The sequence below is a fragment of the Hyla sarda genome, chromosome 7, assembly GCF_029499605.1.
Source record: "Hyla sarda isolate aHylSar1 chromosome 7, aHylSar1.hap1, whole genome shotgun sequence".
NCBI lineage: Eukaryota > Metazoa > Chordata > Amphibia > Anura > Hylidae > Hyla > Hyla sarda.
Window position 1 is genome coordinate 67,009,637 of NC_079195.1, and position 15,022 is coordinate 67,024,658.

Below are 15,022 nucleotides of genomic sequence, written 5' to 3' on the forward strand. Positions count from 1 at the left end.
TTTACGTTTTCAGATACTGTTCCATCCGTTTTTTTCCCATACGGTTTTTGATAGAAAACGTATGCGGGAACCGTAGTTGAAAAACGTAGTGTGAACCCAGCCTTACTTGTCAAGAATTACAATTTTTGCAGGACTGTGTCATGTACTAGATTTTAGAGAGGAATTTCGTAAAGTGGTGCTCAAAAGCACTATGGAATTTGACTTATTCACTAAAGGTGTAGGCTCCGTTTTAGTTTAGTTTTAGGATTAGGGCATCGATGCCAGCCCTAGGCTCCCACTTTGGCATTGGCTCCCAGTACATAAATCTTAGAGGTTTGGTTTTTGGAAGGAATCATATAAAATCCACAAAGCAGGTATTTTCCACACTGGATGCCAGAAGCTGCCAGCTCCTTATGGGGCTATTTCAGGTCTCGCTTTCAAACTGAGAAATGTTCTGTTACACTAAATCCATGTTATTGTGCGGTATGTGAAGCAATGGCATGAAATAAAGAACAACGCTTTCTTTAATATAGAAATGACTCTTTATTGCATCATTTCTGGAAATGGTGAATCAAACATAACACGGAAAGGTTCAGCTTATGTGTGAAGGGCTATAAACATCATACAATTAAACCATAGAAAATATTTACATTGCTTCCAGAATCATTCCATATGCCCCATATCCATGTTTCATTAGAGATTTATTTGCAAAAAAAAAATAATAATAATAATAGGATGCAGAGAGCGACAGGATCTTCTTCCAAACTCCAAATCAAAGGCCCCTTGTATATATATTATGTGAAATCTATCACATATCACAGAAACCTGCAGGGAGGGAGACAAGAAGGTCAGTCATGGAGGCCAATAACAGGATTTCTCATGAATGTGGGGTAGGAGGCATTAAATGTTCTCCATTAAAGGAGAACTCCAGCCAAAAATAACTTAACACTTAACACAGAAACGGGAATAAGTAGCCAATTGTGCGGGGTCCGACTGCTGGAACTACCTGTGATCTCCGTAACAGGACCCCGATTCTCTCAGTAAGAAGCCTGTCATCTACCGGTAGACTGCACATGTTCCATTCATTTCTATGGGAGTGCCGGACATGCCTAAGTGCTGTACTGACATATATCAACAGCGCCAAAAAAACTCAACCAACTATAATGGTCTTAATGAGTTACTGTCATGGTGTACATCATTTTACCAGACAAAACAGTGATTCATGTTTAAAGGGCATCAGGGGCAGCAAGTTATCCCAAATTCCCTGAATGGAGGATAACTTATTGATCAGAGAGGATCCAGCCGCTCCCCAGAACGCAGTAACAATGAAGCCCCGAGATATGCGGCCTGCTTAATTTATTCAGGCCCAAATTTAAAGGAGTAGTCCAGTCCTGAAAAACGTATCCCCTATCCTAAGGATAGGGGATAAGTTTCAGATGGCAGGGGGGGGGGGGGGGGGGTCCGACTGCTGGGGCCCACCACAATCTCCTGTACGGGGCCCCGGCAGCCCGCAGGAATGGGGCGTGTTGACCACGGCACGAAGTGGCGGCCAACACGCCCCCTCAATACAACTCTATGGCAGAGCCAGAGATTGCCGAAGGCAGTGCTCTGGCTCTGCCATAGAGTTGTATTGAGGAGGTGTATCAGCCGCTGCTTCATGCGGTGGTCAACACGCCCACTTCCCGTGGGCTTTCGGGGCCCCGTACAGGAGATTGCAGAGGGCCCCAGCAGTCGGACCCCCGCGATCTGAAACTTACGTTTTTCTGGACTGGACTACTCCTTTAACTGCATTCTTGTTATAGGTAGGGGTCTTAGCAGATAAGGGATAACTTGCTGAAATGAGAACTCCACTTTAAGGAAATTTTACTTGGTAATAAAGCCTAATGTTTACATGTTTTATAGGAGGAAACAGCGCCGCTATTGTCCCTAGGGTGTTTCTGGTATTGCAGCTCAACCAGATATAGGCTATGTGCATCCAGAGTATTTTAAATACAATTTTGGTCAGTTCATTTTACCAAAAGCAGGAATGGGTCCAAGATGCAAATCTTTCCATTGTGTGTCAGTTAAATTTTTGGTTTTGGTAAAAAGATTATTTGACGGCTTTGCTAAACACATTGGGGTGAATTCATCAAGGTATTTGCACTGGATATTTGGTGTATATTTGTCGCAAAAAAAGTTGCACGTGCGACTTTGTTAAAAAGTCGCACAAAAAGTCGCAAACGGCCTAAAAAGTCTCAAATCTACACCAAAGTTGGCTTAGAAAATGTCCCGCCCACATCTAACACCCACTGCCCGCCCGCATCCATCAGCCGCCTGCCCGCATCTATCACCCGCAGCCCGCATCTATCACTGGCTGCCGGCATATACCACCCGCAGTTGTAAGACTACAACTCCCAGCATGCCCTTACAGTGAGGACATGCTGGGAGTTGAAGTCATGCAGTAGCTAGCTGGCGGGTGTTATATGCGCGTGGTATAAGAGGGGGGGGGGCGATGTGGTGGCATACTGCGGGTGGTGGGTGTATGCGGGGGCAGCGGGTGATAGATGCGGGCAGGTGGTGGGGAGCGGAGCCGTCCGGGAACCATGAGTATAAAACTACGGCATAGTCATTTCCTTTTCCCCGCCTGGAGCTGTGATTAGCCAAGAAGGGGTTTCGGCCAATCACAGCTTCAGGAGGGAAATATGGAACTACAGTGCCGTAGTTTCATATTCATGGTAGCCGGCTGGGGAGTGGAGCATTTGTCACCTGTGCCGTATGACTACAAATCCCAGCATGCCCTTACAGTAAGAACATGCTGGGAGTTGTAGTTGTGGGGTGCGCGCAGGTGACAAGCGCTCCGCTCCCCGGCTGGCTCACAGGACTATAATACTACGGCACTGTAGTTTCATAATTCCCTCCTGAAGCTGTGATAGCTGTCATAGCTCTGGGCAGGGAATATGAGATTACAGTGACGAAGTTTTATATTCATGGTTCCCGGCCAGGGAGCGGAGCGCTTGTCACCTGCGCGCACCACACAACTACAACTCCCAGCATGCACTTACAGTAAGGGCATGCTGGAATTTTTAGTCATGTGGCGTAGGTGACAAGCGCTCCGGTCCTTGGCCGGGAACCATGAATATGAAACTACGGCACTGTAGTTTCATTTTTCTCTCCTGAAGCTGTGATTGGCCGAGACCCCTCGGCCAATCACAGCTCCAGGCGGGGAATATGAAATGACAATGCCATAGTATTATAGTCAAGGTTCCTTGCTGGCTCTGCTCCCGTGTGGAAGCAAGAAGAAGGGCCCGCCTACCCGCCCCTTTTGTTGTTTGGTTGGTTGGGTTGTGATAGGTGGTGAGGTGTGTGAAAGGGTCCCGGGGGAGGTAGTAGTTTAAAAGATAAATGTTTGAGATTGTTCAATTGGGCCTCCTGGCGGTGGCTCTGGGCCTCAGGAGTTTGAGGGATTGTGCAGAAGGTTACCTGGATGCCCATGGGCCAGGTGGTCGCAGCCAGGGGTAAGAGTATGGTGCACAAGTCTGGTTGGGGGAGGGGAGTGCCCTCCAGTGAACTTTGGTTATGTTATATGTAGAAGATATTTAAATGTTATTTATTTAGTTGTTAACTAAACGGGCCACATGGCACAATTTTTCCACAACATATGTTAGAGGGGAAGGGATATATCTAAAATCCCATCCAGTCATGTTTTTGATAAAAATACTGACCAAAATGAGATTCAAAATACTTTGTGTGCACATAGACTTAGCAAATGGGGTTGCGCTATGATACAAGACACAGGCCAAGGACAGGACTGGTATATAGAGTAATCCTTTCTTGTAATGTACTGTCATACACCTGCTTTTACAATGGCTATATATATGATGATGACTGTACAGTTATGGCATTTTTATGTTCCTCTCATCTTACAGGTCCCCTCACATTATAAAACATGTATTCTATAGGGTGTATTAGGATATTAGGATGATTAAACTTACCATTGTGGGCAACAACTCTGTATTTTCGATCCAAGCAGAGCTCCTCCTGCTTTCTCCTGACAATTCTTTGTGCCTCTGGAGTCAGGCCATTGGGGTCACGGGAGAAGATGAAGGAGTAGCTGTCTATACATGTTCCATCCTCATCTTCCTCACGGCATGAATAGTGGACGGCATAGTTGTCATAATCTGTATCCACCACCCAGTGGTCATCAACTGGAAGCAAAGAAGATGTCATTGAGATTTATGGTACATGGTAACTTTTATACCGTGACCGTTATAGTAAAGCTGAAACCTTATATGTACAATTATAGGATAATGCCAACATGTTTTCCCCATTAAAATCAATAGGAGCTGAAGTTTGTGCAGATTGCCTGCAAATTTTGGCTTCTTATAGGCGTCAGAGTCTGTGCAAAAATTATGCAGAGAGAAAATACCCATAAGTGGTTGCATGAAGTTGTATGAGTTTTTTTTTTTTTTTTCCAGAAACAGTGCCATTCTTATTCATGGCTGTGTAAAGTATTAAACTTGAAGGGGTAATCCAGGAATAGAAAAACAGAGCTAATTTCATTCAAAAACAGCTCCACATCTGTTCCCAAGTTGAGTGTGGTATTACAACCTGGCTCCATTCACTTCAATAGAACTGAGCTGCAGAACCACACCCAACCTGGAGACAGACGGTGAGCGGTTTTTGAAAGAAATTAACTCAGTTTTTCTATTCCTGGATAACCTCTTTAAAGGGAATCTGTCAACCCTATTTGTGGCTAAGAGCTAAAGACACCATTGGATAGCTGTTAGGGTATATAAGCTAACTGTACCTTTCCTGAGCTGATGGTGGTTACCAAACATATAAAATCATCTTTTTTTATTTCTCAGCCAAGTGTCCAGAAGGCAGGACAAAGCTGCTCAAGTGCCAGAGCCTGGCACGCCTCCTCGCTTACCTTCATCTCTTAGCCCTTCCTTGACCAATATTCCGGGCTCTGTACATAAATCAAAAAAGAAGCTTGAAGAAATGCGAGAAGGCATGCAAGGCTGTGGGACTGGAGCAGCTACATTTGGCAACTTACATCAGCTCCAGGAAAGGTACAGTTTGCTTTTTCCACCTATGGTTACTCAACAGTGTCGGCAGCTCTTAACAGCGAATACAGCGGACAGATTCCCTTTAAATGTTGAGGAACTGTAATACCAGAAACAGACTATGGACAACAGTGGTACAAAAAACAAAAACAAACTAACAAACTTAATTTTTCTCATTTTATATAACCTTAATATAACCTTTAACTCTTTAGGAATGTAGATCTTGGATTCAGTTGTGTTTTTTGCTATATTACTGGACACGCAGAAGGAACAAGGTAAAGATCTTATGGATCATGAACCATGGTTTATAACCAGCTTGTGGCCATGCAAATGCAATTTACCAATTCACCTGGAGCCCCTAATGTAGCTCATGACATATTAACATGTTTGGAGTTGTAAGTAGCTGTAATGTGAAATCTATAGAAATCTATAGGCCTCCAATCTCATATGGAGCTTTTTCCTCATAAAATTGTGGCATATTCCATGAGATGTTGTATGGAGGCACTTTATGGTAGCACAAGCAGTGTAATGTTGACCCATAGCGGCTCTGTGTGCCCCCGAATGTCACTGCATTACTCACATCCTTTTTCCAGGTAGGAGAGGACACCATAATACTTCATCTTGAATTTAGCGGGGTCATCGGTCTCTTGGAAGGTGCCCACCATATCAGCGCACATTTCCATAGTTCTGAAAAAATACAGTTATATGTATAGAAGAGCTGTGTAATGTTTCCTACTATATACTGATGGATATTACACTAGATACTTTTAGAATATTCAGATAATATTTACAGGGTCACTGTAAGGAAACATGTTCAGTATCTTATGTCTTAATACCTTCTGTCCCCCTCCTGTGACTACTAAGATCATTGGAGCACACATTTGTTAATCTGGACATACATTTCTAATAGCTATTGCCTGAATCTCCCCCAATCCCCCCATAAACACGCATGATCAATGACCAAGTATTCTGAATAGGGAGAGGGAGGTAAGCTGCTTCCAGGCACCTCTGGTGGTGTCTTATCTCCCTGTGAACCAATGGATAAGTCCATTAAAGTCCAACATGCCGATCCTTCTCTTTACAGACTTCATCTGCGAGGGGAGTCAGGAGGCCCCATACACAGTAGATGGTTTGACAATTCCACTGAAATCAGTGGGATCAGCCGACTTTCATCTAATATGTATGACCAGCTTAAAGGGTACTCCATTGCTAGACGTCTTATCCCCTATGCAAAGGATAGGGGATAAGATGTCTGATCGCAGGGGGCCCGCTGCTGAGACCCCCTGCAAACCCCTGCAGCACCCGCATTCTAAACAAACACCAAGTTCCTGTGGCAGTGCTCGTGACATCATGGCCACACCCCTCATGACGTCACACCACGCCCCTCCATTTATGTCTATGTCTACATACACCCCCCGTCCCATAGACATGAATGGAGGGGGCGTGGTATGACATCACGAGGGGCGTGACGCTGACATCATGATCACCGCCTTGGGCTCCGAGCGTTCTGAACGAAATGTTCAGAATACTGGAGCACCGGAGTACCCCTTTAAAGGAAATCTGTCAACAGTGTCACCTGCACTAACCTGTCGGTCCCGACGGTACTCACCTTGTCCCATTCTATGGTGGGGATCTCTGGTAATCCTCTCTATTAAGCTTCAGCTCCAGCCTGACTTGGGGCATGGGCGGAGCTTAGTGACGTCACTACTGCTCCCTACTGGGTCCCGCTGCTAGAGAACAGCAGTGGTGACGTCACTAAGCTCTGTCTGTGCCCCAAGCCGGGTGCCCGGAGCTGGAGCTAATGGACAAGATTACCAGAGATCCTCTCAACGGAACGGGACAAGGTGAATACCGTTGTCCTCAGTGTCACCTGCACCTATCTGTTGGTATTGACAGGTTAGTGCAGGTGACACTGGTGTCAGATTTCCTTAAAGTGCCGATATAGGTGGGCTCTAACTTTCTGTTGTTTTTTCAATATTGTAACAGGAAATAAAGGGGCGCACAAAAAAGTCAAGAATTAAATTGTGGAAGCAAAATGGTTACTTGACAGCTTATAGTAGTAATGTTAGCCTGCTGGAGAACAGTTGCATCATAATATGAAATATATACATGATCATCTAGCTCGGTCTTTAATGGGGTTATCTGCATTATTTGTTTTTGTTACAACTTTTGAAGATACGTTGATCATAGGGTGTCCGGCTGCTAAAGCAATAACTGAAGAAACCCTGCAACAAGTGATAAACTTCCAACATAGAGGTCCTTACTTGAAGAGGATGACTCGGCCTCTGGCTGTTGCCGTCATTTGTCCAGTTTCATCAACATAGAACTTCGCCACTATGTTGTCTAGAAGAAACAGGCCTTCTGGGTCCTTCTTGGCCACTGCATACCAAGTCCCTCCATACTGGAAGAATAAGAGAGAACACGCACCATGTTTTAGACAAGAAGGTTCTACATGCAGCAAAGACATTAAAGGGGTTATCCAGGAAAAAACTTTTTTTTATATATATATATCAACTGACTCCAGAAAGTTAAACAGATTTGTAAATTACTTCTATTAAAAAATCTTAATCCTTTCAGTACTTATGAGCTTCTGAAGTTTAGGTTGTTCTTTTCTGTTTAAGTAATCTCTGATGACACCTGTCTCGGGAACCGCCCAGTTTAGAAGAGGTTTGCTATGGGAATTTGCTTCTAAACTGGGCGTTTCCCGAGACACGTGTCATCAGAGATTACTTAGACAGTAAAGAACAACCTTAACTTCAGAAGCTCATAAGTACTGAAAGGATTAAGATTTTTTAATAGAAGTCATTTACAAATCTGTTTAACTTTCTGGAACCAGTTGATATATTAAAAAAATTTTTTTTTCCTGGAATACCCCTTTAATTCCAGACTCTAACCCCTTTGGAGTAGAGAAGTAATGAATCTGGCTGGGTTCACACCACGTTTTTCAAATACGGTTACCGTATACGGTTTTCCTCTAAAAAACATATGGCAAAAACCGTATGCAACCGTATGACTCCAAATTAAAACGTATACGGTTTTTCCCCGTATTCGTTTCCAAAATGTATGTACGGTTCTATCCGTTTGCATCCATTTTTGCCAACAGTTTTGCTATTTTGTTGGAGGGGGGATGTCTGGGATGAATTCTAGAAAGATCTGCGCATGTGTCAACTCCAAAAACGGATTCGAAAAACCGTGTGCAACCGTATTCTGAAATTCTGTGTATGGTTCTCATAGACAACAATGTTAAAAGAATCACATACGATTCGCATACGGTTTTCCAACCGGCGGCAAAAAACGTGGTCGACAGCGTTTTTGCCTACGGTTGAAAAATCGGCAAAACCGTATCCGAGGCAAAACGGATGCAACCGTACACAACATTTGGAATACGGTTTACAATGCATTCTCTATGCATACGGTTTCGGATGCGGTCGTATACGTTTTTTTTGCTGATAACCGTATACGGTTACCGTATTTGAAAAACGTGGTGTGAACCCAGCCTTAGAAATGGTTAACCACCGTGGCCATATTGCCATAGAGTGTAGAAATGTTCATTGCCAGTAGCCACAGACTTTTGTGTCACCTGTAAGTTGCTCAGTGATCTTCAACCTGTGGACCTCCGGATGTTGCAAAACTACAACTCCCAGCATGCCCGGACAGCCATCGGCTGTCCGGCATGCTGGGAGTTGTAGTTTTGTAACATCTGGAGGTCCACAGGTTGAAGACCACTGATCTAAGGGGTATGTGTGAGATTAGTAATAAACAGAATATGCCTGTTTTCCAGAAACAGCGCCACTCATGTTTATAGGCTGTGTCATGTATTGCACTTGGGCCCCCATTCACTGCAATCTACAGAAAAGAATGGTGCTGCTTCTGGATATAAATAAAAAGATAAAAATAGAGATGAGCGAACTTACAGTAAATTCGATTCGTCACAAACTTCTCGGCTCGGCAGTTGATGACTTATCCTGGTTAAATTAGTTGAGCCTTCAGGTGCTCCGGTGGTCTGGAAATGGTGGATACAGTCCTAGGAAAAAGTCTCCTAGGACTGTATCCACCTTTTCCAGCCCACCGGAGCACCTGAAGGCTGAACTAATTTTACGCAGGATAAGTCATCAACTGCCGAGCCGAGAAGTTCGCGACGAATCGAATTTACTGTAAGTTCGCTCATCTCTAGATAAAAACATAAGGATTTTAGAATACTATTTAACAAAAAATGAATATAAAGATAAATTGGTATAACTCCCCTGCACCTATGATATACGGGTAAAGTTCATCAGCAAAGATGATGTAACAGAATGCAGACGCTTAAAGGGGTACTCCGGTGAAAAACTTTTTTTTTTTTTTAATCAACTGGTGCCAAAAAGTTAAACAGATTTGTATATTACTTCTATTAAAAAAATCTTAATCCTTCCTGTACTTATTAGCTGCTGAATACTACAGCGGAAATTCTTTTCTTTTTGAAACACAGAACTGTCTGCTGACATCATGAGCACAGTGCTCTCTGCTGACCTCTCTGTCCATTTTATGAACTGTCCAGAACAGCATATGTTTGCTTTGGGGATTTCCTTTTACCCTGGACAGTTCCTAAAATGGACAGAGATGTCAGCAGAGAGCTCTGTGTTTCAAACTGAAAAGAATTTCCACTGTAGTATTCAGCAGCTAATAAGTACAGGAAGGATTAAGATTTTTTAATCGAAGTAATTTACAAATCTGTTTAACTTTCTGGCACTAGTTGATTTAAAAAGAAAAGTTTTTCATCGGAGTACCCCTTTAAGTCCACAAATGTTGCAGAAATGTGTTTGTCATTGTGATAACTAGGAGATAATGCTCAATAAGTGAATGCAACACAACAAGCAGTTTTTGCTCAATTTAAAGGGGTACTCCACTGGCAAAAAAAATTTTTTTAAATCAACTGGCACCGGAAAGGTAAACAGATTTGTAAATTACTTCTATTTAAAAATCTTAATCCTTCCAGTACTTATCAGCTGCTGTATGCTGCAGAGGAAGTTCTTTTCTTTTTGAATTTCCTTTCTATCTGACAACAGTGCTTCTCTGCTGACACCTCTGTCCATTTTAGGAACTGTCTGGCACCAGTTGGTTTAAAAACAAACAAACAATGTTTTCCAGTGGAGTACCCCTTTAAGCCAGAAAACGGCTGAACGAAATGGGCAAAAAAAAAGAAGAACAAACTGTGTGTGGACATAAGCCTTAAATGTAAGTCCACAGTTTACATACACTGGAGCATTGGTGTAAGTTCCAATGGTGACAGTAAAGGTTATTGGAGAGCTATTATAGCTGCCCCTGTGTCTGACTGTGACATAGTGACAACACAGGCATATCTTACAACAATTATATAAAGGACGTACAGTAGTTGGAGTGATTTTCAGCAATGTTACTGTAAGTCTTAATTTGTTACATTCAGAGCTAACAGTCAAGAAAAAAATATCGTACTTAAAGGGGTACTCTAGGAAAAGAAAGTTTTACAGATTTGCTAATTATTTCTATATAAAAATCTTAATCCTTCCAGTACTTATCAGCTGCTGTGTGCTCCACATGAAGTTGTGTAGTTCCTTTCAGTCTGACCTCAGTGCTCTTTACTGACACCTCTGTCCAGAGCAGGAAAGATTTGCTGTGGGGATTTTCTCCTACTCGGGACAGTTCTTGACATGGACAGAGGTGTCAACAGAGAGCACTGTGGTCAGACAGAAAAGAAATTCAAAAAGAAAAGATGCTTCCTGTGGAGCATTCAGCAGCTGATAAGTACTGGAAGGATTACAATATTTATATAGAAGTATTTTACAATTCTATTTAACTTTCTGGCACCAGTTAATTTTCTTTTCCCACCGGAGTACCCCTTTAAGGCTCCAACACAGCTTCCCAACCCATTTGCATCCAGCTGCTGCAAAACTACAACTCACAGCATGCTGGAAGTTACAGTTTTGCAACAGCTGAAGACACACTAGTTGGGAAACACTAGTCCAAAAATCAATGCTGGCAGTGCCCTAAGCTACATTTACCCTGCTTTACTGCCTCTTATGACTTTTACCTAATATATCGTTGTAGAAGAGTAGTCATAATACAGTCAAATCTCCCTTAGGGGACACCTCCCAATAGCGGACAGTTTTTAATTCCCAGGCAGAGTCCCAGACTTAATGTATTTGAACTCTGAATAGGGGACATTTCCAATAGCGGAGGCGGACACACCAAATTGGGGGCAGTAGGGGACAAAACACTCCCAATAGGGGACAATCAGGCTTATGTGCCGGCCCTACCTTGTACACAGGGTCGCCGTCAGGGGGTACAGCCAATACCCCAGTAAGGGACCCAGGAGAAGGGCCCCCTACAGAAGCCCCAGCACAGAAGCAGAAGACACCTGTTTAAACAGTGATCTCCTGCTTCTACACATCCTCCGGCCACATCATTCACCCCCCTCCTTATCTGATCCCCTTGTGCTACTTTATTTCCCAAATCATCTCCCCCTTTTTTACCCCCTGTGCCACATCATTTCCTCTTAATCCCCCGCGCTATTTCATTCCCCCTTTATTGCCCTCTGTGCAAATTCCTCACCCGCTCTTTACCACCCCCTTTGCCATTTCTTACCCCTTTATTCCCCTGTGCCACATCATAAAGAGGGGGTGATGGCACATTTCAAGGGAAAATGATGTAGCACAGGGGGTAAAGGGGGATACTTTGGCACAATGCAAGGAGGGAATAAGATGGCACAGGGTATAACGGGGGATGAAATGATACGGGGGGAGGGATAAGGGAACATTAAACTACACTGGGAGATTCTACTGTAATATTGCTTATTATCATGTTTTATAGGTAATTACACTCTGGAGAGAGTACAGGACAGTATTCCGTCATTCAGGAAGATTTTTGAGCCTTTTTTCCCCAATAAGGGACATTTCTCAATAGTGGACACTTTTTTTATTCCCCGTGTGTGTCCCCTATTGGGATTCTACTGTAATAATAATAATAATAATAATATATATTTTTAGTTGTTTTAAAATATGTCAGAAAAATTGGTGATACAGCTGTAATAAGAAGCGCACACATTTACCCTATCGAATTGCCTTTTATGACTTTTACCTAATATAGTGGTAGAACAGTAGTAATAATAATAGTATAATAATAATAATAATTGTATTATAATAATAATCATAGTTAAAAAAACATATTAGTATGAAAATAATAATATTAACATTATTCAATATAATAATAATTTTCTTGCTGTTTTTAAATATATTCCAAAAGTTGGTAATACAGCTGTAATAAGAAGCGCGTACATACCCGGGTTTTGTCAAAATTCTGCATTACCCTGAAGTTACTGACGCGGCAATCTCTGTGGTGGAATCTGAAGGCTACACAGCTCCCAAAGTAGCACAGGGCTATGAGCCCCAAAATCTTTAGGTCCATCCTTCCGACTCCTTAAGATCAGCTATAGAAACTGTATATAAAAAAAGAAAAAGTTATCAAAAGTAACATTTAAAGGAATACAAGGCAACATGCTGGACTATGCACTGCTTAGATGTAGAGACTGTGATATGTCTGCATTATAGTGGAGCTTGTGATGCTAATAAGAAATGTTCTCATAGGTTTGTATGGATGGATGTGTAAGTGCAGTCAGTGCTGTGCAGTATAGGAGAAGCTTACAGAGAGAGTCCAGCCGCTTCCAGATGTTAGAAATCTTGGAATGCAGGGTCTGGGAGGTTTATATACACCTCCGCAGTCACACGGTTTCGTAACATCAGCACAAGGTAAAAGACCTATGTTTTAAGCTGCCACTACATCCAGTCCTAGCTGGATAGAGGCCCACTTCAACAAGCTTGCATAACATCAAACTGTGCACTTCAACCCCAACCCATCACTTGCAAAAAAAAAAAGAGAGGTAGAAAAAAAACAACAAAAACCCTACAGCAGTGATATAAGAGAAAATATGTCACCCTGTGAGAGAACATAGACAGGGGGGAGAAGGGTTTGCCAAAACACATTGGGGAGCATAGTCTGCGGCCCGGAGGGGTTTGGCAGGGACCCAGCTCTCCGGGAGGGCACACAAACTCCATTCATGTGCAGTCCTGTTACAGAACGGCTCTGGTTTGTTCTGCACTTCACATACAAACACAACTTTCCATCATACTTCATTCGGGCTGCTCTCAGGACAAGTTCAAGCTCTTCACTGCTGGATTTGTTTTGGCATTGAAGTTGACGCATATTAAATCCCAGGTCTCTTTACTGTCTGCAGTGTCAGCCTGAATATTAATGGGACCCCGTCATGGCCCACTGGCGGCTTGAGATGTTTTTGTGGGTTATTTGTTCAGTTATTATATAACGGGACTTGAAAGGTGTCCGACACTTCAAGATGTCTGCTCTACAAATGGGGGCAGGGGTTCAGGCTGGACCACCAGGGAACTAGAGGAGCCTCTGATGGCCCAGGCTCCAACAGTTAGGCCTTGTTCACATGACAAATCCAGTGGAAAAAAATTCCGCTAAGAAATTCCATTGCAGCCCCACTGTTTTCAATGGGATTCTGCTGCATCGTGCACACAGCGGAATTTCCACAGCGTAAAAATCTGCTGCAGAAATCCCAATTCCAACCTCTGCACAAAGAATGTTAATTTTTTCCTTGGAATTTGCTCAGAAATGCTTTTCCGTCTATGAAGACAGCACATGTCCAAGCGGTCCTAGTTGTGTGCACAATTCCACCAGACAAATTTGCTGCAGAAAAATCTGCCACAATCCGTACGGATTTTGTTGTGGATATGAAATTTCCCATTGATTTCTACAGGGAAATCTGTAAGAATCCGCATAATAAATTCACATTCTGCAGATATTAAAACGTGCCCTGCAGGTCAATGTCGGTGGGTAGAGGAGATTTCAGAAATGACATTTACTTTGCTGGTACTGTAAACTACTGAAGATCTGCCATGTGAAACGTCATGTGAAAGACCCACAGAAAATCCATCCGGTGTGTATGGTTTGTATTTGTTTGAACCAACATCACAGATCATTGTGCCAATTGACAATAGTGTACATTACCGTGGTCCATTGGGTGGACATATACAAAGAAGGGACATAAAGGATTAGTGTGTATTTACTCTAATGATCCCCATGGGTCCAGCAGAAGACAACACTATTGGAGCTGATCTTGGAGTTTCTCACTTGCTTCTATAGTTTTATTCTTTTATGTTTATTCACAACATATTGAATATTCTTAATGATATACAGTATAATGCAACTGCTATGGGGTCACTGGAGAGAGAAGACCCAGCCAACGATGGTCCCATCTACTTTTGGTGACTACTGTAGAACCTCCTTTCTTCCCTAAGAGTCCACACCCTTGTTCATACATCTTTACATTCATGACTGTAAGTATACGGCCATAGGGGGTGCAGAGGTAGCAATTGCACTAGCGCTCTGGTGCCTAGGGAGGCCCTACACCATATCTGCCCCATGTATTATAACTGGCTCATGGGGCCCATTTGCAGATTTTGTATCGGGCCCCAGAAGCTACAAGTTACGCCTCCAGCCAGATGCATATTTTATTGCATTTGGAAGAGGGAAATCTGTGGCCAAAAACCACAGCATTTCTGCAAATGAATGGGTATGTGTATGTGAATGAGACCTAAGGAGTCTGAATGAATTTTGGACATTGACACTATGGGGGAGATTTATCAAAACCTGTGCAGAGGAAGAGTGGTGCAGTTGCCCATAGTAACCAATCAGATTGCTTCTTTCATTTTCCACAGGCCTCTAAAGAGGCCTGTGGAAAATGAAAGAAGCAATCTGATTGGTTGCTATGGGCAACTGCACCATTCTTCCTCTGCACAGGTTTTGATAAATCTCCCCCTATGTACAGTATGTGCACCACCAGTATGGCCCACCTTCTTTAGACTATGGAACTTTCTGCCACGTGATGTTGCGGCATCTGACTCAATAAAAAGGTTCAAGGGGGGGTCTGGATTCTTTTTTGGGAAAATATTATATTACAGGTTATG

The 15,022-nt window shown here is 42.9% G+C and overlaps 1 protein-coding gene across 1 annotated transcript; it reads right to left on the minus strand.

Moving 5' to 3' along the window:
- Positions 1–498: 498 nt before the first annotated feature.
- Positions 499–12,777, minus strand: RBP4 (retinol binding protein 4). The gene is made up of 6 exons (XM_056529482.1): positions 12,681–12,777; positions 12,318–12,474; positions 7,289–7,425; positions 5,605–5,711; positions 3,951–4,163; positions 499–804 (listed from the first exon to the last, which is right to left on the minus strand). Exons 2-6 carry the CDS (start codon positions 12,441–12,443, stop codon positions 788–790), a joined length of 600 nt encoding a protein of 199 aa, XP_056385457.1. The 5' UTR covers positions 12,444–12,474; positions 12,681–12,777; the 3' UTR covers positions 499–787.
- Between the last annotated feature and the right edge of the window lie 2,245 nt (positions 12,778–15,022).